Raw genomic sequence first — 26,932 nt, 5'->3', positions numbered from 1 at the left:
CCCCCACACTGCCCCCATATAGTAATTTCCCCCACATTGCCCCAATATAGTAATTTCCTCCACACAGCCCCTTTTAGTAATTTCCCCCACACTGCCCCCATATAGTAATTTCCCCCACACTGCCCCCATATAGTAATTTCCTCCACACAGCCTCTTATAGTAATTTCCCCCACACTGCCCCATATAGTAATTTCCCCCACACTGCCCCATATAGTAATTTCCCCAACACTGCCCCATATAGTAATTTCCCCAACACTGCCCCATATAGTAATTTCCCCCACACTGCTCCATATAGTAATTTCCCCCACACTGCCCCCATAGAGTAATTTCCCCCCACACTAACCCCATATAGTAATTTCCTCCACACAGCCCCTTATAGTAATTTCCCCTCACACTGCTCCATATAGTAATTTCCCCCACACTGCCCCCATATAGTAATTTCCCCCCACACTGCCCCCATATAGTAATTTCCTCCACACAGCCCCTTATAGTAATTTCCCCTCACACTGCTCTATATAGTAATTTCCCCCGCACTGCCCCATATAGTAATTTCCCCCAAACTGCCCCATATAGTAATTTCCCCCACACTGCCTCATATAGTAATTTCCCCCCACACTGCCCCCATATAGTAATTTCCTCCACACAGCCCCTTATAGTAATTTCCCCTCACACTGCTCCATATAGTAATTTCCCCCACACTGCCCCAATATAGTAATTTCCCCCACACTGCCCCAATATAGTAATTTCCTCCACACAGCCCCTTTTAGTAATTTCCCCCACACTGCCCCCATATAGTAATTTCCTCCACACAGCCCCTTTTAGTAATTTCCCCCTCACTGCCCCATATAGTAATTTCCCCCCACACTGCTCCATATAGTAATTTCCCCCACACTGCCCCCATATAGTAATTTCCCCCCACACTAACCCCATATAGTAATTTTCTCCACACAGCCCCTTATAGTAATTTCCTCTCACACTGCTCTATATAGTAATTTCCCCCACACTGCCCCATATAGTAATTTCCTCCACACTGCCCACATATAGTAATTTCCCCCCACACTGCCCCATATAGTAATTTCCCCCCACACTGCCCCCATATAGTAATTTCCCCCACACTGCCCCATATAGTAATTTCCCCCACACTGTCCAATATAGTAATTTCCCCCACACTGCCCCCATATAGTAATTTTCCACACACTGCCCCCATATGGTAATTTCCCTCACACAGCACCATATAGTAATTTCCCCCACACTGCCCCATATAGTAATTTCCCCCACCTCCCCATATAGTAATTTCCCCCACACTGCCCCATATAGTAATTTCCACCCACACTGCCCCATATAGTAATTTCCCCCCACACTGCCCCCATATAGTAATTTCCCACAATGTGCCCCATATAGTAATTTTCCCCACACTTCCCCATATAGTAATTTCCCCCACACTGCCCCATATAGTAATTTCCCCCCACACTGCCTCCATATAGTAATTTCCCCCACACTGCCCCATATAGTAATTTCCCCCACACTGCCCCCATATAGTAATTTCCCCCCACACTGCCCCATATAATAATTTTCCCCACACTGCCCCCATATAGTAATTTCCCCCACACTGCCCCATATAGTAATTTCCCCCACACTGCCCCATATAGTAATTTCCCCCCACACTGCCCCATATAGTAATTTCCCCCACACTGCCCCATATAGTAATTTCCCCCACACTGCCCCATATAGTAATTTCCCCCACACTGCCCCATATAGTAATTTCCCCCACACTGCCCCATATAGTAATTTCCCCCACACTGCCCCATATAGTAATTTCCCTCACACTGCCCCATATAGTAATTTCCCCTCACACTGCTCCATATAGTAATTTCCCTCACACTGCCCCATATAGTAATTTCCCCTCACACTGCTCCATATAGTAATTTCCCCCACACTGTCCAATATAGCAATTTCCCCCACACTTCCCCATATAGTAATTTCCCCCACACTGCCCCCGTATAGTAATTTCCCCCACACTGCCCCGTATAGTAATTTCCCCCACACTGCCCCCGTATAGTAATTTCCCCCACACTGCCCCCGTATAGTAATTTACCCCACACTGCCCCTATAGTAATTTCCCCCACACTGCCCCATATAGTAATTTCCCCCACACTGCTCCCATATAGTAATTTCCCCCTCACTTCCCCATATAGAAATTTCCCTCACACTGCTCCGTATAGTAATTTCCCCCCACACTGCCCCATATAGTAATTTCCCCCACACTGCCCCATATAGTAATTTCCCCCACACTGCCCCATATAGTAATTTCCCCCACACTGCCCCATATAGTAATTTCCCCCACACTGCCCCATATAGTAATTTCCCCCACACTGCCCCATATAGTAATTTCCCCCACACTGCCCCATATAGTAACTTCCCCCACACTGCCCCATATAGTAATTTCCCCCACACTGCCCCATATAGTAATTTCCCCTCACACTGCTCCATATAGTAATTTCCCTCACACTGCCCCATATAGTAATTTCCCCTCACACTGCTCCATATAGTAATTTCCCCCACACTGTCCAATATAGCAATTTCCCCCACACTGCCCCATATAGTAATTTCCCCCACACTGCCTCCATATAGTAATTTCCCCCACACTGCCCTATATAGTAATTCCCCTCACACTGCCCCATATAGTAATTTCCCCTCACACTGCCCCATATAGTAATTTCCCCCACACTGCTCCATATAGTAATTTCCCCCACACTGCCCACATATAGTAATTTCCCTCACACTGCCCCCATATAGTAATTTCCCCCACACTGCCCCATATAGTAATTTCCCCCACACTGCCCCCATATAGTAATTTCCCCCACACTGCCCCCATATAGTAATTTCCTCCACACAGCCTCTTATAGTAATTTCCCCCACACTGCCCCATATAGTAATTTCCCCCACACTGCCCCATATAGTAATTTCCCCAACACTGCCCCATATAGTAATTTCCCCAACACTGCCCCATATAGTAATTTCCCCCACACTGCTCCATATAGTAATTTCCCCCACACTGCCCCCATAGAGTAATTTCCCCCCACACTAACCCCATATAGTAATTTCCTCCACACAGCCCCTTATAGTAATTTCCCCTCACACTGCTCCATATAGTAATTTCCCCCACACTGCCCCCATATAGTAATTTCCCCCCACACTGCCCCCATATAGTAATTTCCTCCACACAGCCCCTTATAGTAATTTCCCCTCACACTGCTCTATATAGTAATTTCCCCCGCACTGCCCCATATAGTAATTTCCCCCAAACTGCCCCATATAGTAATTTCCCCCACACTGCCTCATATAGTAATTTCCCCCCACACTGCCCCCATATAGTAATTTCCTCCACACAGCCCCTTATAGTAATTTCCCCTCACACTGCTCCATATAGTAATTTCCCCCACACTGCCCCAATATAGTAATTTCCCCCACACTGCCCCAATATAGTAATTTCCTCCACACAGCCCCTTTTAGTAATTTCCCCCACACTGCCCCCATATAGTAATTTCCCCCACACTGCCCCCATATAGTAATTTCCTCCACACAGCCCCTTTTAGTAATTTCCCCCTCACTGCCCCATATAGTAATTTCCCCCACACTGCTCCATATAGTAATTTCCCCCACACTGCCCCCATATAGTAATTTCCCCCCACACTAACCCCATATAGTAATTTTCTCCACACAGCCCCTTATAGTAATTTCCTCTCACACTGCTCTATATAGTAATTTCCCCCACACTGCCCCATATAGTAATTTCCTCCACACTGCCCACATATAGTAATTTCCCCCCACACTGCCCCATATAGTAATTTCCCCCCACACTGCCCCCATATAGTAATTTCCCCCACACTGCCTCATATAGTAATTTCCCCCACACTGTCCAATATAGTAATTTCCCCCACACTGCCCCCATATAGTAATTTTCCACACACTGCCCCCATATGGTAATTTCCCCCACACTGCCCCATATAGTAATTTCCCCCACACTGCCCCATATAGTAATTTCCCCCACACTGCCCCATATAGTAATTTCCCCCACACTGCCCCATATAGTAATTTCCCCCACACTGCCCCATATAGTAATTTCCCCCACACTGCCCCATATAGTAACTTCCCCCACACTGCCCCATATAGTAATTTCCCCCACACTGCCCCATATAGTAATTTCCCCTCACACTGCTCCATATAGTAATTTCCCTCACACTGCCCCATATAGTAATTTCCCCTCACACTGCTCCATATAGTAATTTCCCCCACACTGTCCAATATAGCAATTTCCCCCACACTGCCCCATATAGTAATTTCCCCCACACTGCCTCCATATAGTAATTTCCCCCACACTGCCCTATATAGTAATTCCCCTCACACTGCCCCATATAGTAATTTCCCCTCACACTGCCCCATATAGTAATTTCCCCCACACTGCTCCATATAGTAATTTCCCCCACACTGCCCACATATAGTAATTTCCCTCACACTGCCCCCATATAGTAATTTCCCCCACACTGCCCCATATAGTAATTTCCCCCACACTGCTCCTATATAGTAATTTCCCCCACACTGCCCCATATAGTAATTTCCCCCACACTGCCCCATATAGTAATTTCCCCCACACTGTCCCATATAGTAATTTCCCTCACACTGCCCCCATATAGTAATTTCCCCCCACACTGGCCCATTTAGTGATTTCCCCCTCTCTTCCCTTATATAGTAATTTCCCCCACACTGCCCTATATAGTAATTTCCCCCACACTGCCCTATATAGTAATTTCCCCCACACTGCCCCATATAGTAATTTTCCCCACACTGCCCCATATAGTAACTCCCCTTACACTGCCCCATATAGTAATTTCCCCCACACTGCCCCATATAGTAATTTCCCTCACACTGCCCCCATATAGTAATTTCCCCCACACTGCCCCATTTAGTGATTTCCCCCTCACTTCCCCATATAGTAATTTCCCCCACACTGCCCTATATAGTAATTTCCCCCACACTGCCCCATATAGTAATTTCCCCCACACTGCCCCATATAGTAATTTCCCTCACACTGCCCCATTTAGTGATTTCCCCCTCACTTCCCCCACACTGCCCTATATAGTAATTTCCCTCACACTGCCCCTATATAGAAATTTCCCCCACACTGCTCCGTATAGTAATTTTCCCCAAACTGCCCCCATATAGTAATTTTCCCCACACTGCCTCCATATAGTAATTTCCCCCACACTGCTCCATATAGTAATTTTTCCCACACTGCCTCCATATAGTAATTTCCCTCACACTGCCCTATATAGTAATTTCCCCCACACTGCCGTATATAGTAATTTCCCCCCACACTGCCCCCATACAGTTATTTACCCCACACTGCCCCATTTAGTGATTTCCCCCTCACTTCCCCATATAGAAATTTCCCCCTCACTTCCCCATATAGAAATTTCCCCTCACACTGCTCCATATAGTAATTTCCCCTCACACTGCCCCATATAGTAATTTCCCCCACACTGCTCCATATAGTAATTTCCCCCACACTGCCCACATATAGTAATTTCCCCCACACTGCCCTATATAGTAATTCCCCTCACACTGCCCCATATAGTAATTTCCCCTCACACTGCCCCATATAGTAATTTCCCCCACACTGCTCCATATAGTAATTTCCCCCTCACTTCCCTTATATAGTAATTTCCCCCACACTGCCCTATATAGTAATTTCCCCCACACTGCCCCATATAGTAATTTCCCCCACACTGCCCCATATAGTAATTTTCCCCACACTGCCCCATATAGTAACTCCCCCTACACTGCCCCATATAGTAATTTCCCCCACACTGCCCCATATAGTAATTTCCCTCACACTGCCCCCATATAGTAATTTCCCCCACACTGCCCCATTTAGTGATTTCCCCCTCACTTCCCCATATAGTAATTTCCCCCACACTGCCCTATATAGTAATTTCCCCCACACTGCCCCATATAGTAATTTCCCCCACACTGCCCCATATAGTAATTTCCCTCACACTGCCCCCATACAGTAATTTCCCCCACACTGCCCCATTTAGTGATTTCCCCCTCACTTCCCCCACACTGCCCTATATAGTAATTTCCCTCACACTGCCCCTATATAGAAATTTCCCCCACACTGCTCCGTATAGTAATTTTCCCCAAACTGCCCCCATATAGTAATTTTCCCCACACTGCCTCCATATAGTAATTTCCCCCACACTGCTCCATATAGTAATTTTTCCCACACTGCCTCCATATAGTAATTTCCCTCACACTGCCCTATATAGTAATTTCCCCCACACTGCCCTATATAGTAATTTCCCCCCACACTGCCCCCATACAGTAATTTACCCCACACTGCCCCATTTAGTGATTTCCCCCTCACTTCCCCATATAGAAATTTCCCCCTCACTTCCCCATATAGTAATTTCCCCCCACACTGCCCCATTTAGTGATTTCCCCCTCTCTTCCCTTATATAGTAATTTCCCCCACACTGCCCTATATAGTAATTTCCCTCAAACTGCCCCCATATAGTAATTTCCCCCACACTGCCCCATTTAGTGATTTCCCCCTCACTTCCCCATATAGTAATTTCCCCCACACTGCCCTATATAGTAATTTCCCCCACACTGCCCCATATAGTAATTTCCCCCACACTGCCCAATAAAGTAATTTCCCTCACACTGCCCCCATACAGTAATTTCCCCCACACTGCCCCATTTAGTGATTTCCCCCTCACTTCCCCCACACTGCCCTATATAGTAATTTCCCTCACACTGCCCCTATATAGAAATTTCCCCCACACTGCTCCGTATAGTAATTTTCCCCAAACTGCCCCTATATAGTAATTTTCCCCACACTGCCTCCATATAGTAATTTCCCCCACACTGCTCCATATAGTAATTTTTCCCACACTGCCTCCATATAGTAATTTCCCTCACACTGCCCTATATAGTAATTTCCCCCACACTGCCCTATATAGTAATTTCCCCCCACACTGCCCCCATATAGAAATTTCCCCCTCACTTCCCCATATAGAAATTTCCCCTCACACTGCTCCATATAGTAATTTCCCCTCACACTGCCCCATATAGTAATTTCCCCCACACTGCTCCATATAGTAATTTCCCCCACACTGCCCACATATAGTAATTTCCCCCACACTGCCCTATATAGTAATTCCCCTCACACTGCCCCATATAGTAATTTCCCCTCACACTGCCCCATATAGTAATTTCCCCCACACTGCTCCATATAGTAATTTCCCCCACACTGCCCACATATAGTAATTTCCCTCACACTGCCCCATATAGTAATTTCCCCCACACTGCCCCATATAGTAATTTCCCCCACACTGCTCCCATATAGTAATTTCCCCCACACTGCCCCATATAGTAATTTCCCCCACACTGCCCCATATAGTAATTTCCCCCACACTGTCCCATATAGTAATTTCCCTCACACTGCCCCCATATAGTAATTTCCCCCCACACTGCCCCATTTAGTGATTTCCCCCTCACTTCCCTTATATAGTAATTTCCCCCACACTGCCCTATATAGTAATTTCCCCCACACTGCCCCATATAGTAATTTCCCCAACACTGCCCCATATAGTAATTTTCCCCACACTGCCCCATATAGTAACTCCCCCTACACTGCCCCATATAGTAATTTCCCCCACACTGCCCCATATAGTAATTTCCCTCACACTGCCCCCATATAGTAATTTCCCCCACACTGCCCCATTTAGTGATTTCCCCCTCACTTCCCCATATAGTAATTTCCCCCACACTGCCCTATATAGTAATTTCCCCCACACTGCCCCATATAGTAATTTCCCCCACACTGCCCCATATAGTAATTTCCCTCACACTGCCCCCATACAGTAATTTCCCCCACACTGCCCCATTTAGTGATTTCCCCCTCACTTCCCCCACACTGCCCTATATAGTAATTTCCCTCACACTGCCCCTATATAGAAATTTCCCCCACACTGCTCCGTATAGTAATTTTCCCCAAACTGCCCCCATATAGTAATTTTCCCCACACTGCCTCCATATAGTAATTTCCCCCACACTGCTCCATATAGTAATTTTTCCCACACTGCCTCCATATAGTAATTTCCCTCACACTGCCCTATATAGTAATTTCCCCCACACTGCCCTATATAGTAATTTCCCCCCACACTGCCCCCATACAGTAATTTACCCCACACTGCCCCATATAGAAATTTCCCCCTCACTTCCCCATATAGAAATTTCCCCTCACACTGCTCCATATAGTAATTTCCCCTCACACTGCGTCATATAGTAATTTCCCCTCACACTGCTCCATATAGTAATTCCCCCCACACTGCCCCCATATAGTAATTTCCCCCACACTGCCCCATATAGTAATTTCCCCCACACTGCCCCATATAGTAATTTCCCCCACACTGCCCCCATATAGTAATTTCCCCCCTCACTTCCCCATATAGTAATTTCCCCCACACTGCCCCCATATAGTAATTTCCCCACACTGCCCCCATATAGTAATTTCCCCCACACTGCCCCCATATAGTAATTTCCCCCACACTGCCCCATATAGTAATTTCCCTCACACTGCCCCATATAGTAATTTCCCCCACACTTCCCCATATAGTAATTTCCCCCACACTGCCCCATATAGTAATTTCCCCCACACTTCCCCATATAGTAATTTCCCCCACACTGCCCCATATAGTAATTTCCCCCACACTGGTCCCATATAGTAATTTCCCCCACACTGCCCCCATATAGTAATTTCCCCCACACTGCCCCATATAGTAATTTCCCTCACACTGCCCCATATAGTAATTTCCCCCACACTTCCCCATATAGTAATTTCCCCCACACTGCCCCATATAGTAATTTCCCCCACACTTCCCCATATAGTAATTTCCCCCACACTGCCCCATATAGTAATTTCCCCCACACTGGTCCCATATAGTAATTTCCCCCACACTGCTCCCATATAGTAATTTGCCCCACACTGCCCCATATAGTAATTTGCCCCACACTGCCCCATATAGTAATTTCCCCCACACTGCCCCATATAGTAATTTCCCCCACACTGCCCCATATAGTAATTTCCCCCACACTGCCCCATATAGTAATTTCCCCCACACTGCCCCCATATAGTAATTTCCCCCACACTGCCCCCATATAGTAATTTCCCCCACACTGCCCCATATAGTAATTTCCCCACACTGCCCCCATATAGTAATTTCCCCCACACTGCCCCATATAGTAATTTCCCTCACACTGCCCCATATAGTAATTTCCCCCCCACTTCCCCATATAGTAATTTCCCCCACACTGCCCCATATAGTAATTTCCCCCACACTTCCCCATATAGTAATTTCCCCCACACTGCCCCATATAGTAATTTCCCCCACACTGCCCCCATATAGTAATTTCCCTCACACTGCCCCCATATAGTAATTTCCCCCACACTGCCCCATATAGTAATTTCCCCCACACTGCCCCATATAGTAATTTCCCCCACACTGCCCCATATAGTAATTTCCCCCACACTGCCCCCACATGGATCCAGAGATCTTCATGTTGCCAATTTCAGGAGCCCAGGGGCATGTCAGGAGATCAGGAGATGTGCCCTGTGTGCTGCAGCTTTCTCCTCATCACAGCTCAGGGGGCATTTTCTTTCTGCTGCAGCTCTCTCCTTGCAACCGTCACAGCTTCTAACAGTAGATGCAGCTGGTGATCATGTGCAACCACTTCAGCGAGGTGGACCGAGAAATAAGAAAAATAGGAAACAGCAAATGCATGAAATAGCAAATGAATGAAATTTTTTGCGAGCCAAATTTTTGTGGATTTAAAAAAAAAAAAAATTCACTAAACATTACTCTTTAGTGCAAATTTGCATGAAGGTGCCTATGCCTAGGTGCCCAGGTACTTGATGGCATTTCCTAAATTTATCATCAGCTGCCTACTTTCAGAAAGTATATGGGAATGGGGGAGTATAATATGATTTTCTTATAGCATTTTTTTTATTTGAAAATTGTCCTGAAACCATTGGCAGTGAAAGGGTTAATCATTCTTCAAGTGCATTGAACATTTCTATTTTGTAGACACAGAAAATTCTGAACATTTAATGAAACTATTTCGACAGTCATCTTACACATTGTTTTGATGTTTGCATCTTGTCTTCCTCTAACTGGGCCATTTTTTTCCCCGACGACCATGATGCATCATTTTTACCGATTTTTTTTCCCCATCTTGCAGTGCGCCAGAATGGGATGAGATTGACCGAAAGGTGAAAGCCGATCTTAAAACTGAGTGTGACGATGGTGAAGCCTGGTGAGTAAATTCCTGTGGGTTGTGTCCACTGCACACGTCATCTGTCAATAGTTTATATATTTAGGTGTTGAAATTCTTCCCTCGGGTCACTGCCGGTATTTGGGGCTCCTGCTTTGATGTGAAGGGCTCATGTGGGTGCAAGGCGGGGTGTGTAGAGCATGTAGTGGTCAGCTCCTGGTGATGTAGGAGCCAGTAAACCCGGCCAGCTTTAAAAATAAGAAACATCTCTCTTTACTTAGTGAAAAATGAGAGTTGTAGTACATCCAACAACAAGGAAACACAGTGTCATCTGTCAATAGTGCAACTCCTTTCCCAGATAGCAGTGTGTGGAAGTTATGGCCCTCTTTATATACTGCACTATCATGCTAAAGTCTCTCTCCGTAGAATCTGTGGCTGGCGACTGTATTCTTGCAATAATGCCTGCAATTCGCACTGCAGAAGGCAGGTCCAACTGACTACAATTGGCTAAATGTTATCCCTTCATGGCAGCAAAGTCTGAATGGCTGTAATTGTAGGTTACCTTGCTGATTGACTACTCCTCACTCGGCCATACAGATTCTCTAATCTCACCACTTTCCTTCCTTCTCTCTCTCTCTTGTAGATCTTGTGGCAAGTCACAGATCTATGGAGAGGAGCACGTGGTGTCTGCTCCCTCTCCTTTACTATATCTCCCACTAAGGCCTCCTGCACACGAACGTATTCGTTCCGTGCATTGGGGACCGCAATTTGTGGTCCCCAATGCACGGGCAACCTCCGTGCGGCCGCCGGGACGGATTCAACTTGAATGGGTCGGCATTCGTCCGTTCCGCAAAAAGATAGAGCTTTTTGCGGAACGGAAATACGGAAAAGAACTCCACAGAAGCACTCCATAGTGCGTCCGTGGGGTTCTGTTCCGTGCTTCGGTTCCGCATCTCCGGATTTTCGGGCCCATTAAAGTCAATGGGTCCGCAACCATGATGCTGAATGCACACGGAACGGTGCACGTGTATTGCGGATCTGCATATGCGGTCCACAATACGGCAACTGGACACCTATGTTCTTGTGCAGGAGGCCTAAGACTGACTAGTCTGGAGCTAGGGGTGGAGCCAGCACACGCCCTAAGTTCCTAAGAGGGCTGGTCCAAGATTAGTTAACCCTGGCTGTGCCTACACCATGCATAGCTATACCGGGTACAATACATACTGTAGCACTGTAAATCATTGCAAAACTTTACAGTACTCTCCTGGGGTACTACATTTTGACCACTGAAGGAAGAATGGAGAGTTTTTTCTGTGATGAATGGGTGAATGAGGAATCCTGCTGTATGTATTTGGGGGAAGGCAATGATGTATCTACTAGGGGCGGGGCCTATCTACCACTAAGAACCTCAAAATAGTTTATTATATCATTTGCATTTTCTTCAGGATGCCATTTTCTTCCTTTCTTGTTGAATTTTATCGAATGGAAATATGTCATCTAACTCTGGACAACGTATGCTGCAATGAAAACCATAAGTGGTGCCTAACAGAATTCTCAGGCTCCTGGACCGCTGGGTGCACTGCAGGAGGATGCAAGGGCAGCCGTAAGTATTCTGGATTGCTAGGAGTTATGGATTACAACTTTGCAGATTTTTCAGACACACTTCACTTCTCTGCCCTTTCTTTCACAAATAGCAAACTTTTGGACCAACCCTCAGTTCCGGATCACACTGGAGGAACCTGATGAGGATGACACGGGGATTACAGATACACCATTGTGTACAGTCATTGTGAGCCTAATGCAGAAGGAACGAAGAAGGAAGAAACCTGAAGGAGGATGTTTGTATAACATTGCATACTATATATACAAGGTTAGAATGACGATGGTTTGCCTCATTCGGGCCCTGGGGTGTTGCATTTAGCCCCATAGGCTCTTAGGGCTTCTAATGTGGGGTACACTAGTGCCCAATCTTCAAATCAGAGCCCTTTGGTCATGTTGACCATGGTGATCAAAGGTTTTAAACCTGTTGCTCTGAGGCTGCACAGGACAGCCATGCAGAGCTTATTCTACTGTACCATAAAAAGGTGTACCAGTGGATCATTAAAGGGGTTCTCTGGGAATGAAGAAAATTTAAATACTTAAATATTACTTTATTATAAATACACTGCTCAAAAAAATAAAGGGAACACAAAAATAACACATCCTAGATCTGAATTAATTAAATATTCTTCTGAAATACTTTGTTCTTTACATAGTTGAATGTGGTGACAACAAAATCACACAAAAAATAAAAAATGGAAATCAAATTTTTCAACCCATGGAGGTCTGAATTTGGAGTCACACTCAAAATTAAAGTGGAAAAACACACTACAGGCTGATCCAACTTTGATGTAATGTCCTTAAAACAAGTCAAAATGAGGCTCAGTAGTGTGTGTGGCCTCCACGTGCCTGTATGACCTCCCTACAACGCCTGTGCATGCTCCTGATGAGGTGGCGGACGGTCTCCTGAGGGATCTCCTCCCAGACCTGGACTAAAGCATCTGCCAACTCCTGGACAGTCTGTGGTGCAACGTGACGTTGGTGGATAGAGTGAGACATGATGTCCCAGATGTGCTTAATTGGATTCAGGTCTGGGGAACAGGCAGGCCAGTCCATAGCATCAATGCCTTCGTCTTGCAGGAACTGCTGACACACTCCAGCCACATGAGGTCTAGCATTGTCTTGAATTAGGAGGAACCCAGGGCCAACTGCACCAGCATATGGTCTCACAAGGGGTCTGAGGATCTCATCTCGGTACCTAATGGCAATCAGGCTACCTCTGGCGAGCACATGGAGGACTGTGCGGCCCTCCAAAGAAATGCCACCCCACACCATTACTGACCCAATGCCAAACCGGTCATGCTGGAGGATGTTGCAGGCAGCAGAACGTTCTCCATGGCGTCTCAAGACTCTGTCACGTCTGTCACATGTGCTCAGTGGAACCTACTTTCATCTGTGAAGAGCACAGGGCGCCAGTGGCGAATTTGCCAATCTTGGTGTTCTCTGGCAAATGTCAAATGTCCTGCACGGTGTTGGGCTGTAAGCACAACCCCCACCTGTGGACGTCGGGCCCTCATATCACCCTCATGGAGTCTGTTTCTGACCGTTTGAGCAAACACATGCACATTTGTGGCCTGCTGGAGGTCATTTTGCAGGGCTCTGGCAGTGCTCCTCCTGTTCCTCCTTGCACAAAGGCGGAGGTAGCGGTCCTGCTGCTGGGTTGTTGCCCTCCTACGGCCTCCTCCACGTCTCCTGATGTACTGGCCTGTCTCCTGGTAGCGCCTCCATGCTCTGGACACTACGCTGACAGACACAGCAAAGTTTCTTGCCACAGCTCGCATTGATGTGCCATCCTGGATAATCTGCACTACCTGAGCCACTTGTGTGGGTTGTAGACTCCGTCTCATGCTACCACTAGAGTGAAAGCACCGCCAGCATTCAAAAGTGACCAAAACATCAGCCAGGAAGCATAGGAACTGAGAAGTGGTCTGTGGTCACCACCTGCAGAATCACTCCTTTATTGGGGGTGTCTTGCTAATTGCCTATAATTTCCACCTGTTGTCTATCCCATTTGCACAACAGCATATGAAATTGATTGTCACTCAGTGTTGCTTCCTAAGAGGACAGTTTGATTTCACAGAAGTGTGATTAACTTGGAGTTACATTGTGTTGTTTAAGCGTTCCCTTTATTTTTTTGAGCAGTGTATATTCTCAAATACCTTTTATTATTTATAATGGCTCGTGTTTTCTGGGGAGCAATAATCAGGGGAAACAATATGGCTGCTGTCCCATTAGTTCACACAAAACCTGTCCTGATCACACATGAGGACAAGTTACTTTACAACACTGAGATAAAGAGCTGCCTCATCCTCATCCTTCTCTCTACTTGTCAGGTATTATGATCCTGAATTACAGATGATAAGAACTTTAGCTGAATCTCTGTAGAAATGGAGTTCATGAGGAGACATGAAGTACAGAGAGGACAGACAGGACAGGCTGTGGTAATGGAGAATGTAAACAAGTGCTGCTGATCATTAGCCACACCTCACCCTCCACTCATGTCTCCTCATCATCTCCATTCCCACAGAGATTCACTTGTATTCAGGATTATGATTCCTGACAAGCAGAGCAGAGAGGAGGATGAGGCAGCACTCAATGGCTCATTGTCCTCCTGTGTGATTAGGACAGGTTTTGTGTGTACTGATAGGACGGCGGCCATTTTATTTCTCCTAATGTTTGGCCCCTAGACAAAACAAGCCATTCTAAGTAATGAAAGGTATTTGTGAATATATTTATTATAAAATACTATTTAAGCATTTTCATTTTTTTAATTCCTGGAGAACCCCTTTAAGAAGTTAAAGGGGTCATCCAGATTTCTTTTTAAATTGACGGCCTCCCCTGATACATAACTCCAAATCCACATCTTCACTACAAAGCCATAGAGATATAGAGAATGATGTGATCAAATTCTGCCTGTCTGCAGTCACCACTAGGGGGAGCTGAGGAGTTTGCTGAAATAAGATTAATGAATGGGCGTAGTGGACTGTTAGCCTATACACAAGTTTATTAGATGTGATGGTATTTGGACACTGATCTCATGTTTTATTATAATTTCTTCTACCTTCTCTTTTGCAGATCCCCAGCAAGGTATGAAAAAGGAAGACCTGATGCACTGGACACATTTTTCTCCCAATTCATTCCTCTTTCTAACTCCGTACATACAGATGATTTACTTTATGACCAGTATATATCTCATTACATACTAACCATAGAGAAATGAATGAGGCATCTTATTGAGCCAAACTATAGGCACTTCTTTTGAAATTAAAAGGATTTTCTGAGATTTTTTTTACTGATCGATGGGAGTCCAACACCCGGTACGATGAATATGATGTCACTTGGCCTAGGAAAAGCTGAGAGAAGGCCACAGTGTTCACAGGAGTGTTGCTGCCTTCTCAAACAGCTGATCAGTGGGGGTTCTGGGTGTTGGGCCCCCCCGATCAGATACTGATGACCTATTCTGAGGATAGGTCTTCAAAAACAAAAAATCTCGGACAATCCTTTTAACTTGAGGTAAAAGGGTGTACAGACTTTTGCAATAATTTTATTAATTTCTTCAATGCATGTAAAATGAAGCAAATTTGCAAACCGTCTTGATACAAAAATCTCCTATTGTCTTGTGTATACAGTAAATATATGGCTAGATATAGTAGACAATGGGAGCACATGTTCTGCCTTCAAATGAAAAGGGGTCAAAGGGGTTAGCTCATCTCAGATGTTAGTGGCATGTCGCTAGGATATGCCGTAAATGTCAGATAGGTAGGGGTCCCACCTCTAGGACCTGCTTCTTTCAACAGAATGGTGCCCCTGAAGTGAATGGTGAGCAGCCACGCATACATTCACCGCTATGGGAGTTCTGAAAACAGCCAACTTGGCTTGGCTATTTTTGGCACTCCGACACAATGTTGAATGGAGCGTTGGCCGCTCCTGCGTGGTGTGCTCTCCATTCAACACTATAGGACATCCGAAAATAGCTGAGTGTGCTCACTGCATAAGAGGTGTGCTCTCCTTCAATTTTTGCGGGCCCTGTTCCGGTCATAGGAGCAGGTCCCAGAGGTGGGACCTGGATCTATCTAACATTGATGACATATCCTAGCAATATGCCATCAACATGCGAGACAAGCCAACTCCTTTAAGAAATGTATTGGCCAGAATGTTGAACCTAAATAAAACCTAGTGTTAAAGGGTGGATGTTCACTGAGCCACGCCTTAAATGAAGATGTGGCTACCATTTGTACTGAGCTGGGCCTACGTCATTAAATTACCAGTATGTTTAAAATTATGTGTATTATCATGTCTCTCTTTAAGACGCCATCCAATGTTCAAATGGGGAAAGATTTCTTCAAGAAAAACAAAGACGTTGCTCAAGCCGATACCTACAAAAACCACCGCGAGGTGTGCAAACGTTTCCAGCTCCCGGTCGGAAACTACATGATTGTGCCGACAACGTATAATCCCTCTGAAGAGGCCGATTTCTGTCTACGTGTCTTCACAGAGAAAAGAGCTGAACCTTCGTAAGTGAGACGAGTGTGTGGTTTGGTATAACCTTTACCAACAACTTCCTGTCAGATAATTAATGTAGTGTTAAAAAAATAGCAGTCAGTTTAAAAAAGCAGAATCATTATAAAAAAAACTTTATTTCCATAAATGCAAATATCCTGGATGTACTAGAGAGAGAGAGAGACATTGATGACTCATCTAGACAGAGCTCCTGAGATGTTGACTCATCTAGACAAAGCTCCTGAGATGTTGACTCATCTAGACAAAGCTTCTGAGATACTGACTCATGTAGATAGAGCTCTTGAGATCTTGACTTATCTAGACAAAGGTCCTGAGATATTGACTAATCTAGACAGAGCTCCTGAGATGTTGACTCATCTAGACAAAGCTTCTGAGATACTGACTCATGTAGATAGAGCTTTTGAGATCTTGACTTATCTAGACAAAGGTCCTGAGATATTGACTCATCTAGACAGAGCTTCTGAGATGTTGACTCATCTAGACAAAACTTCTGAGATATTAACTCATCTAGACAGATCTACTCAGATATTGACTCATCTAGATGGAGCTTCTGAGATAATGATTTGTCTCATCTAGACACACAAGTAACCACTGAGCCACCCAAAATGTATTCAACCACTTGACCAGCAGAAAAATGATAATTTGCTAGGTTGTTCAGGATTTTAAAAAAACATGGATGCTTTCTTCTAGAAATAGCACCCACCACACCTGTGCATGGGCTATGTCTGGTCTCGTAGCTCAGCTCCATTAAAGTGATTATGACAGACCTTCAACAGGTGTGGTGCTTCTACAACTCATATAAATGTGCCAGCAAAACCCATACATAGGAAATAGAATTTATATAGTGTTTTTATAAAAAAAATTTTTTTTTTATTATTTCTTAATAATCATAGTTTTTTTAACATTTTATTTCAGAGAAATTGGTAATATGGTGGATGCTAAACTATATGAGGTAAGACATGAATGTCATGATTATTCTATGTTGTTAGTATAATGGTATTTAAAGGTAACCCGTCAGATGGTTTATATCTCCTTAACCATCACCAGAGCATTATTTTGAGACAGACCATCAGCTCACTGATGGATCAGGTTACAGATGCACACACTAGAAGTCTACAGAGAGGGAGAGGAGAGTGCTGTCACAAGACATGTGCTGTAAGGCCTCAGCTTCATTGTTGTACTGCTTATGTGCAGACATTCTTTCCCCTGTGCATGCGCAGTGTACAGATGAAGCCAAGTCAAGTACCTGGGAGACAACCTCAGCCCACACTGTGCGACTATTCCCCAGAATGGCAGCTCCCAGGTGACTAGTAGCTGGTAATTTGTAAAAGCATGATGCCAAAGCTACTAAAGTTTACAATAAGAGTTGCACCTTTAAAAATGATCTAGGAGCCCCCCAGGCATCAGAGTCCAGGTGCAATTGCAACCTCCACACCTCCGATAGGTTTGCTCCATGAGTCTTTTGTCTGTTGCAGTCTATTTTTAATAACGTTTTTTGTGCATTTTTCCCTTTGAAGCCTTTAGTGATTTCAAGCCCAGATACCGAGGCCCAGAATGGAGCAGAGGAGCAGCATGAAGAGGTAACATGGATGATATCTACTGCGATAGGCCACCTTCTTATAAGTGTAGTATTAGAATCCATAATACTGTGTCAGTATCCAATACACCCTGCAGTTCTACTAACTGGACTTAAACTGTAACCATTGTTTCAACAAACTTTGCAGGAATCAATAGATCAATTGAAGAAAAGAAACATTGTAATATATCTTATTTAAAAAAAATGCCTCTTTCTCCATTCTTACCACATTCCTCTTTCCCCTGCTTCCTAATGTAAAAAAAAACCCTAAAACTAATCAGCTCCTATACGGATACAGTATATAATGAAATTGATCAGTGCAGAGTAATAGACCTATAAAACAATGGTGGACAGGGGTCTGGGATAGTGATTTACCTCGTTATATTGTTGTATTAGAACCATAATCCACAGCAATGATTCTGTTAATGGTTTTATTAACACTATTTTCTGTACTTTTCCCCAGAAAGCTGAATTCAAAGCTGAGGATCTAAAAAGTATCTTAAATAAGTTATTATCCAAACGTAAGTTATGTCCTGTTATATCTTGTTCTTTCTTTCTTTTCTCTCTAAGTAGCTATCTATCTATCTATCTCATATCTATCTATCTATCTATCTATCTATCTATCTATCTATCTATCTATCTATCTATCTCATATCTATCTATCTATCTATCTATCTATCTATCTCCTATCTATCTATCTATCTATCTATCTATCTATCTATCTATCTATCTATCTATCTATCTATCTTATATCTATCTGTAAGTCATAGACGGGGAGGGCTCCCCAGTATACAGCAAGGCCACACGGGTTGATAAGTAAACTTTGTACTTTTATTCCTAACAAATCAAATCTGGGAAACACCACAGAAACAACAGTATGGAAATATACAGTCAGGTCCATAAATATTGGGACGTCTACACAATTCTATCATTTTTGGCTCTATACACCACCACAATGGATTTGAAATGAAACAAATAAGATGTGCTTTAACTGCAGACTGTCAGCTTTAATTTGAGGGTATTTACATCCAAATCAGGTGAACGGTGCAGGAATTACATCAGTTTGCATATGTGCCTCCCACTTGTTAAGGGACCAAAAGTAATGGGACAATTGGCTTCTCAACTGTTTCATGGCCAGGTGTGTGTTATTCCCTCATTATCCCAATTACAATGAGCAGATAAAAGGTCCAGAGGTCATTTCCAGTCTGCTATTTGCATTTGGAATCTGTTGCCGTCAACTCTCAAGATGAGATCCAAAGAGCTGTCACTATCAGTGAAGCAAGCCATCATTAGGGTGAAAAAACACAACAAACCCATCAGAGAGATAGCAACAACATTAGGCTTGGCCAAAACAACTGTTTGGAACATTCTTAAAAAGAAGGAACGCACCGGTGAGCTCAGCAACACCAAAATACCTTGAAGACCACGAAAAACAACTGTGGTGGATGACCGAAGAATTCTTTCCCTGGTGAAGAAAACACCCTTCAAAACAGTTGGCCAGATCAAGAACACTCTCCAGGGGGTAGGTGTATGTGTGTCAAAGTCAGCAATCAAGAGAAGACTTCACCAGAGTGAATACAGAGGGTTCACCACAAGATGTAAGCCATTGGTGAGCCTCAAAAACAGGAAGGCCAGATTAGAGTATGCCTAATATCTAAAAAAGCCTTCACAGTTCTGGAACAACATCTTATGGACAGATGAGACCAAGATCAACTTGTACCAGAGTGATGGGAAGAGAAGAGTATGGAGAAGGAAAGGAACTGCTCATGATCCTAAGCATACCACCTCATCAGTGAAGCATGGTGGTGGTAGTGTCATGGCGTGGGCATGTATGGCTGCCAATGGAACTGCTTCTCTTGTATTTATTGATGATGTGACTGCTGACAAAAGCAGCAGGATGAATTCTGAAGTGTTTCGGGCAATATTATCTGCTCATATTCAGCCAAATGCTTCAGAACTCATTGGACGGCGCTTCACAGTGCAGATGGACATTGACCCAAAGCATACTGCAAAAGCAACCAAAGAGTTTTTTACGGGAAAGAAGTGGTATTTTACGAAATGGCCAAGTCAATCACTGACCTGAATCCGATTGAGCATGCATTTCACTTGCTAAAGACAAAACTCAAGGTAAAATGCCTCAAGAACATGCAGGAACTGAAGACAGTTGCAGTAGAGGCCTGGCAGAGCATCACCAGGGATGAAACCCAGCGTCTGGTGATGTCTATGCGTTCCAGACTTCAGGCTGTAATTGACTGCAAAGGATTTGCAACCAAGTATTAAAAAGTGAAAGTTTGATTTATCATTATTATCATGTCCCATTACTTTTGGTCCCTTTACAAGTGGGAGGCACATATACAAACTGTTGTAATTCCTGCACCGTTCACCTGATTTGGATGTAAATACCCTCAAATTAAAGCTGACAGTCTGCAGGTAAAGCACATCTTGTTTGTTTTATTTCAAATCCATTGTGGTGATGTATAGAGCCAAAATTTTTAGAATTGTGTCGATGTCCCAATATTTATGGACCTGACTGTATGTATTTACAGTTCTGGGAGCACTCACACTCGTGCTGTACCACTCGCCGGAATATGTAGTGAAAGTGTTTTTCCATTTAACTATAGGCAAGACCGTGTGTACGACTGCCAGAACTATATTATCTCCCCTTAGCGTTATAGATCCGCTGTAGTGTCTGCAGAGCCATCCGCCGGTGGCACAGCACAGGGTTCACAAACTTATCACCCGGCAGAGTGTCAGACACAAACCTGCCGGAACCTCTATAGACCAAAACACCACACAGCAATACAGAGATACACAGATTACCTTATACTCCAAACGCGAAGTCGCTGTTCCTGTCCAGCCGGACGAACCTAGCGCGGTGGCGTGCACAGCAGGGCCTACAAGTCGATACTGTGCCGTGAGAAAGAGCAAACCTAACTGGTGTCGCGCACAGCAGAGCCTATAAGTCGATAGTGTGCCGCTGAGTCACCGGTGTAGGCCTACACAGAAACAAGTTGATCCTCTACCTTTAGCGTGCACGCTGTTCACAACTCTCCAGATCCGGATCTGCTATGGCTTGCGGTGCCGGCAGAACCCTTCTTTCCTGAAGTTGTCACAGGGAAGCTCCTGCTACTGGTATCAGTTGCTGTACGGATCCGGAACTCCAGCACAGCATCTCAGAGAAACAATCCTTTACACTGAATAATCTCTCTAAGACTCCTGCACAACAGGTCCTTGTCTTTTCTTACCATATAGAAGAAAATCTAAATCGCACATCCTCATTCCTATGCTTTTGATATAACACTGTTAAACAATACAGCATGATGTGGCGGTGAAGCACTATTATCAATATGTTGCTGTGCACTAATAGGAGGCATTAGTATACAGTTTGATCAACGAGCATAGGCCCACTTACCACGACAAGGTCGCCTCATTCAAGTGTGAACCTACTCTAACTTTGGCGCGGTACCGTGTGGCGACCATCGCGGCTCCACACCGCTCCAGCAGGCAACGGGACCCAGCAGCCACACAGTGGCTCCACTGTGCAGCAAAGCCATTTTTAAACAGCCATTTTTAAACAGTCGTTATATCAAAAGCATAGGAATGAGGATGTGCAATTTAGATTTTCTTCTATATTGTAAACATTGTATATTCTATTCCCCCCCCCCCCCCTCTGGATCAGCACTCCTCCCCATTCGGCTTAGGTGCTTTTAATTAGCAGAAGTCTGCAAAGGGTCAATAAATTCCTACTACCTCTCGGTTGGAGTTCCTGAGAGGCTGTGAACAGGTGAGCTCTTAGCACCTGTTCACATTATGCGGTGCTGGACGGTGGCCATCGCTGCTTTTGTGCTGTGCTGGTGGAGTGATGGGGCCCAGGGCCTAGGTGGCTTTGCTGCACAGTGAGGGTGCTGTGTGGCTGCTGGGTCCCATTGCCTGCTGGAGCAGCGTGGAGGTGCGATGGTCGCCGCACGGTACCGCGCTAAAGTTAGAGTAGGTCCCCACTTGAATGAGGCGACCTTGTCGTGGTAAGTGGGCCTATGCTCTTTGATCAAACTGTATACTAATGCCTCCTAATAGTGCACAGCAACACATTGATAATAGTGCTTCACCGCCATATCATGCTGTATTTTTAAACAGTCGTTATATCAAAAGCATAGGAATGAGGATGTGCGATTTAGATTTTCTTCTATATTGTAATCCTTGTCTTTTCTGTTCCGTTCATCGAACACCCTTTTCTCTTCCCCGCAGCATAAACAGAGTTTCTTACTTCCTGCAGCCTTAGAACACAGTCCAGCTCAGCTCACAAGGGGCACAGCGGCATCTAGTGGCTGGAGGTAGTACTACTGGCAATAACAGTCGATAAGTTCCTAACACTGAAGTGATGCAGCCTGTGTGTTTCATAGGAGCACCCTGCAAATAATCCCAGTTCACATGTAGGTCCACTTAAGGGTATATCCTAACCCTCTCACATATCTGTCATTGCAGGTCATAACATCAAGTCAGATGGATTCAGTCTGAAAACTTGTAAAGAAATGATTAATCTTCTGGATGTATCCTTTCCATAAATGTCCTTGATGTTCAGTAAACGACTCGGTTTCCACCCTCTATTTCAGTTTTGGGGAGGATAACAGTCCCTTGGTTGTTGCTCTGCTCAAATATCTTCCCTTGAAACATGTGCTACGCATAATGTAGGGTCACTGGGGGATATCACGGCATATATATTCATACAGCTCCTATTGAGTTCAATACTAGTTGTATAAATCCATAGGCAGTGAGCTCCCTCTAGTGGTGGCTTCAGGAACCCTGATTTATTTCATTTATCAAGGCAGTAAGCAGAGCTCCCCTATGCAGATAGATTAGATAGGATAAGATAATACTTTAATTGTCCCACCATTGGGAAATTCACTGTGTTACAGCAGCACAAAAGCTTCAAGATAAAGGCATTACAGTGACAGTAGATTACAGATAAAAAATTTAAAAAATAAGGGATATACTGTAGATATCACAGCTGATAGAATTCATAGAAACAGAAACAACCGGCACTCTGATTATCAGCATCACGGTGCTCGCGTCCAGCGTCCCATAAATCAATATGAAGTAAAGGACCGGCACTCTCAGTAAGGTATGATCTTCAATCTTTCTTTATTTCGCCATGTAGAGGACTTAAAAAAACAACATGTTTCAACTCACATACTGAGTCTTTGTCAAGTATAATTTAAACAAAAAATATGGGATTTAAAGGGAACCTGTCATGTGGATATTTGATTATAATCTAACTAATTATATACAATCATTAACTACTAAAAAGTACCTTAGATGTATTCACTTACTGGTGTGACAGATGGTTACCTCATAATATACACACAAAGATGCCGCATGCTAATGAGCTGATTTGAGTCCAGCGTGATGTCATTGAGTCCAGCGTTTTTTTAATTCAGAGCTATAGCCACTCCCCTGCCCACCTGCTGCTGATTCATATGGGAAATAACTGTCATTCAGCAGCAGGTGGGCGGGGAGAGTCAGGAGCTCATGAATATTCAGGACTCATCATTATCAGCTGGAGCTTTTCAATACAAGATGTTGGCAGATTGACTGGGTCAATTAAAGAAAGTGACCCAGCATTTTGCTAAGAGAATCAGTCACTTATTTATGTTGCCCTTAGTTAGGACACCATAAAACTGGTCACAGGCTCCCTTTAAATAGTCCACCACTGATGACGTCAATAACACGTGACAACAGGGTTGTCATGGAGACAAAATACAAACAATAAGTGGCAGACTACATAGGCATGGAAAACAACATGCTGACAATATAAATGTGGATATATATATACACACACAGTGAACTAAGGATGTTAAATCACAAACATAAAGAAAAGAAACATAGACCTAATAAATTGTCTGTGCACATTGAATAAACGACCTGCAGTAGATTTTTCAAAAATTCAGGTTATCTAAAAAAATAGAAAAAGTTATAAATACATAATAAAAATTCAAATAAATACATATATATTGGATATAAAATATCCTTACAAAACAACTTATGTTTTATATTCGTATTTTACAAAAAGGCACTTAGTTCATATTCACGATTGAGTCCCTTTGGTTCCAGGGTCTGCAACCTGTGAATCCAAAAGGCCTCACGTTTTTTTAAGTATCTGTATTCTATCTCCACCCCTGCGTGGTGGCAGTACCTGCTCTATCACCTGAGAGCGGAGCTGGGAGATGTTGTGGCCACATCGATCAAAATGAAAAGGAACAGGTAACAACAAATTTTTCTTTCTGATAGTAGGATTTATGTTTACAAAATCTGTCCTTCATCCTGGTTGAGGTCTCCCCAATATATACCAGCCCGCATGGACACTTCAAAAGGTATACAACAAAATTACTATTGTTAGTGAAAAAGGAAATTTTTGTCCTGTGTGCGGATGAGTAAAAAATTCTCCCTTTATAACGCTGGAACAATGAATACAGCCTAAACAGGGATATGTACCTCTCTTTGGTTCGGATAACAACATCTGACGTGGTAAGTTTCTGTTACTCCCAATATCAGCATTCACAATGATATCCCTAATATTTTTAGATCTTTTATAGCAAACCATTGGTCGTTCCTGAAACTCCATGATGGTCGGATAGGCTCTCTGTAATATATTTACAATCATATATTTTTTGTTTAAATTGCCCTTGACAAAGACTCAGTATGTGAGTCGAAACGCGTTGTTTTTTTAAGTCCTCTACATGGCGAAATAAAGAAAGATTGAAGATCATACCTTACTGTGAGTGCCGGTCCTTTACTTCAAGCTGATAGAACTCAGTCTCTGGAAGGAATGATATCCGCAGGAACCTGTAGGCGATGAGTGTAGTCTATCTTCAATTGGGTCGGTGTTGGTTTTTACAGCCTAACCGCAGCAGGGAGGAATGACTGTACTGACCAATGCTATCACTGTCTCATGCATGGGATGGGAGTTATTCTCCAGCATAGAGATTGGCTTGGGTAGTATCCTTCTCTGACCTACCACCTGCACTGGTTCTAGTGAGCTTCCCAGGACGGAGCTGGACCTTCTAATCAGTTTGTGAAGTCTCTTCCTCTCCCTGGTTGGGATGAGATACAGAATGTTGTAGTCACTATTAGCTTTGCATCAAGGAGTAACTTGAGATTGTTACAAGAACCTTATCTACAGAACTACAGGTGGACAATACTGCGACCCTGAGCAATGAAGAAGTCAGCATTCTCCTGAAGAAGCTGGAACACTACATGGTATTTCTATACTATTAACTCTTTTTTTTAGACTGCAAGGGCTAGCCTCATCATGACAACCCCATATCTGCAAAAGATCCATCCTTGCAAAGATCACTGTAGATCCTGCAAGAGAATATAACTGGTGGACAGTGTCTACTGGGATCTCCTGCTTTGAAGCTGACCATTCTAGCTTACGAACGTGGTTTCGGAACGAAAGAACAAAACAGAACATATGGACAGGAGATGGTGTTGCTAATAAAATGAGTTACATTTTAATGATTTATTGTTGTCATAAATATGGTTAATTTGTAATTTTTGCCACAGAAAATCTTCCTGGAAGCCGACACCAACTTCTCTGGATCCATTGATGCCCATGAAATGCGGAACGCCCTACAGAAAGCAGGTGACTGAACTCATCATGGTTAAAATACTACAACAGGCAACTTTAAATTGCAATGCAGGGTTAAAACCTAAAAGAACATTCCTGGCAAAGCTTGTATGCCTAGTTCAGGGACTAAGGGGCGGAGCATGACAATTAATTCTTTGAATTCCTAGTGTTAGGTACCGCCCCCTCAGGTCCTGAACTGAGGATGTTGCATTTAACAGACTAATCCCATCTGATCCCTCTTTTTATTTTTGTATTTGATCTGAAGAAATTGGGGCAGAAATCATCAACTGGTTCATTGATACATTGACGATGTAAACCTTGGTTTCTTGACAGGTTTTAGCCTTAATAACAGGATTCAAGAAGTCATCGTTCAGCGTTCCATCTCCGCTGACTTGTCTATTAACTTTGAAGACTTCATTGCATGTATGATACGTTTGGAGACCCTGTTTAGTAAGTAGCGAGACCCTGTTATGTATAATTCTGCACCAGACACCTTATATTTTCTAATCTTAGCGATCAGCGATAATCGGCAGTCTTCTCTTCCGGGTGTAGTGTGACGTAATCGGCGCAGGCGCACTGAGGAAGGAGCTGGCAAGCGCGCGTCCTTCACTCAGTACGCCTGCGCCGATCGAGGAACATTACGGCGCAGGCGCGGGAATTCAGCAGCAGACGGGGCCAACGGGAGGAGGAGAGCGCTCGCTGGTCCTGTCTATCAAGAGGAGATGGGGCGTGTCTAGAAGCGGAAGATGCGGTGGCTACCAGCAAGTACACGCCCAACTTGCTGGTAGTGAAGAAATTTGCATATGATAAAAGTATGATTTTTACAAGAAATAAGCCACAGACAAAGGTTGGACATGTATGATTGCACTCAGCTGACATTAGCAAATAGCTAATGTCGGCTAATGAAAATTGCACAATTGGGTGACAGAAGCCCTTTAAGAAGAGACTATTGGCTCTTTAACCTGATAGGAGTGGTTTCAGCAACTTCAACTCTGAGTTCATAGGTAGATTTGAAAACTGCAATGTAATCCCCATTTTCCCCCTCCCCTATTGACTTTAAACAAAAGAATGCACACATGGCTCATACATCTGGTTTGCGGCCATCTAGTGGACAAAAATGTGCACTACAGAAAAATGTGTACTACAGAATGTTCACACCACATACACATAGAGAAACAAAGCCCATCTCTCACACTATCTTCTCGCCATTGCTCCTTGAGGCCAGGGCAGTTCTTTCTTCCCTAAGGGCATATTCTGGTTCTGGGGGCTCCTGT

General features: G+C 44.0%; 1 protein-coding gene across 1 annotated transcript in view; it reads left to right on the top strand.

Moving 5' to 3' along the window:
- Positions 1 to 26,932, top strand: part of LOC120999350 (calpain-8-like) — a 62,406-nt gene that overhangs the window by 33,805 nt on the left and 1,669 nt on the right. The window contains exons 8-18 of the mRNA XM_040430217.1: positions 10,306 to 10,380; positions 11,784 to 11,941; positions 12,033 to 12,208; positions 16,246 to 16,451; positions 17,374 to 17,410; positions 17,976 to 18,038; positions 18,498 to 18,555; positions 22,517 to 22,581; positions 25,220 to 25,288; positions 25,595 to 25,673; positions 25,992 to 26,108. Coding sequence (XP_040286151.1) covers positions 10,306 to 10,380; positions 11,784 to 11,941; positions 12,033 to 12,208; positions 16,246 to 16,451; positions 17,374 to 17,410; positions 17,976 to 18,038; positions 18,498 to 18,555; positions 22,517 to 22,581; positions 25,220 to 25,288; positions 25,595 to 25,673; positions 25,992 to 26,108 — 1,103 coding nt within the window. The remainder of the gene's footprint in view (positions 1 to 10,305; positions 10,381 to 11,783; positions 11,942 to 12,032; positions 12,209 to 16,245; positions 16,452 to 17,373; positions 17,411 to 17,975; positions 18,039 to 18,497; positions 18,556 to 22,516; positions 22,582 to 25,219; positions 25,289 to 25,594; positions 25,674 to 25,991; positions 26,109 to 26,932) is intronic.

The sequence above is a fragment of the Bufo bufo genome, chromosome 4, assembly GCF_905171765.1.
Source record: "Bufo bufo chromosome 4, aBufBuf1.1, whole genome shotgun sequence".
In the NCBI taxonomy this organism is placed as follows: domain Eukaryota; kingdom Metazoa; phylum Chordata; class Amphibia; order Anura; family Bufonidae; genus Bufo; species Bufo bufo.
The sequence above is the reverse complement of the archived record's forward strand: the minus strand, read 5'-3'. Positions and strand labels throughout refer to the sequence as shown.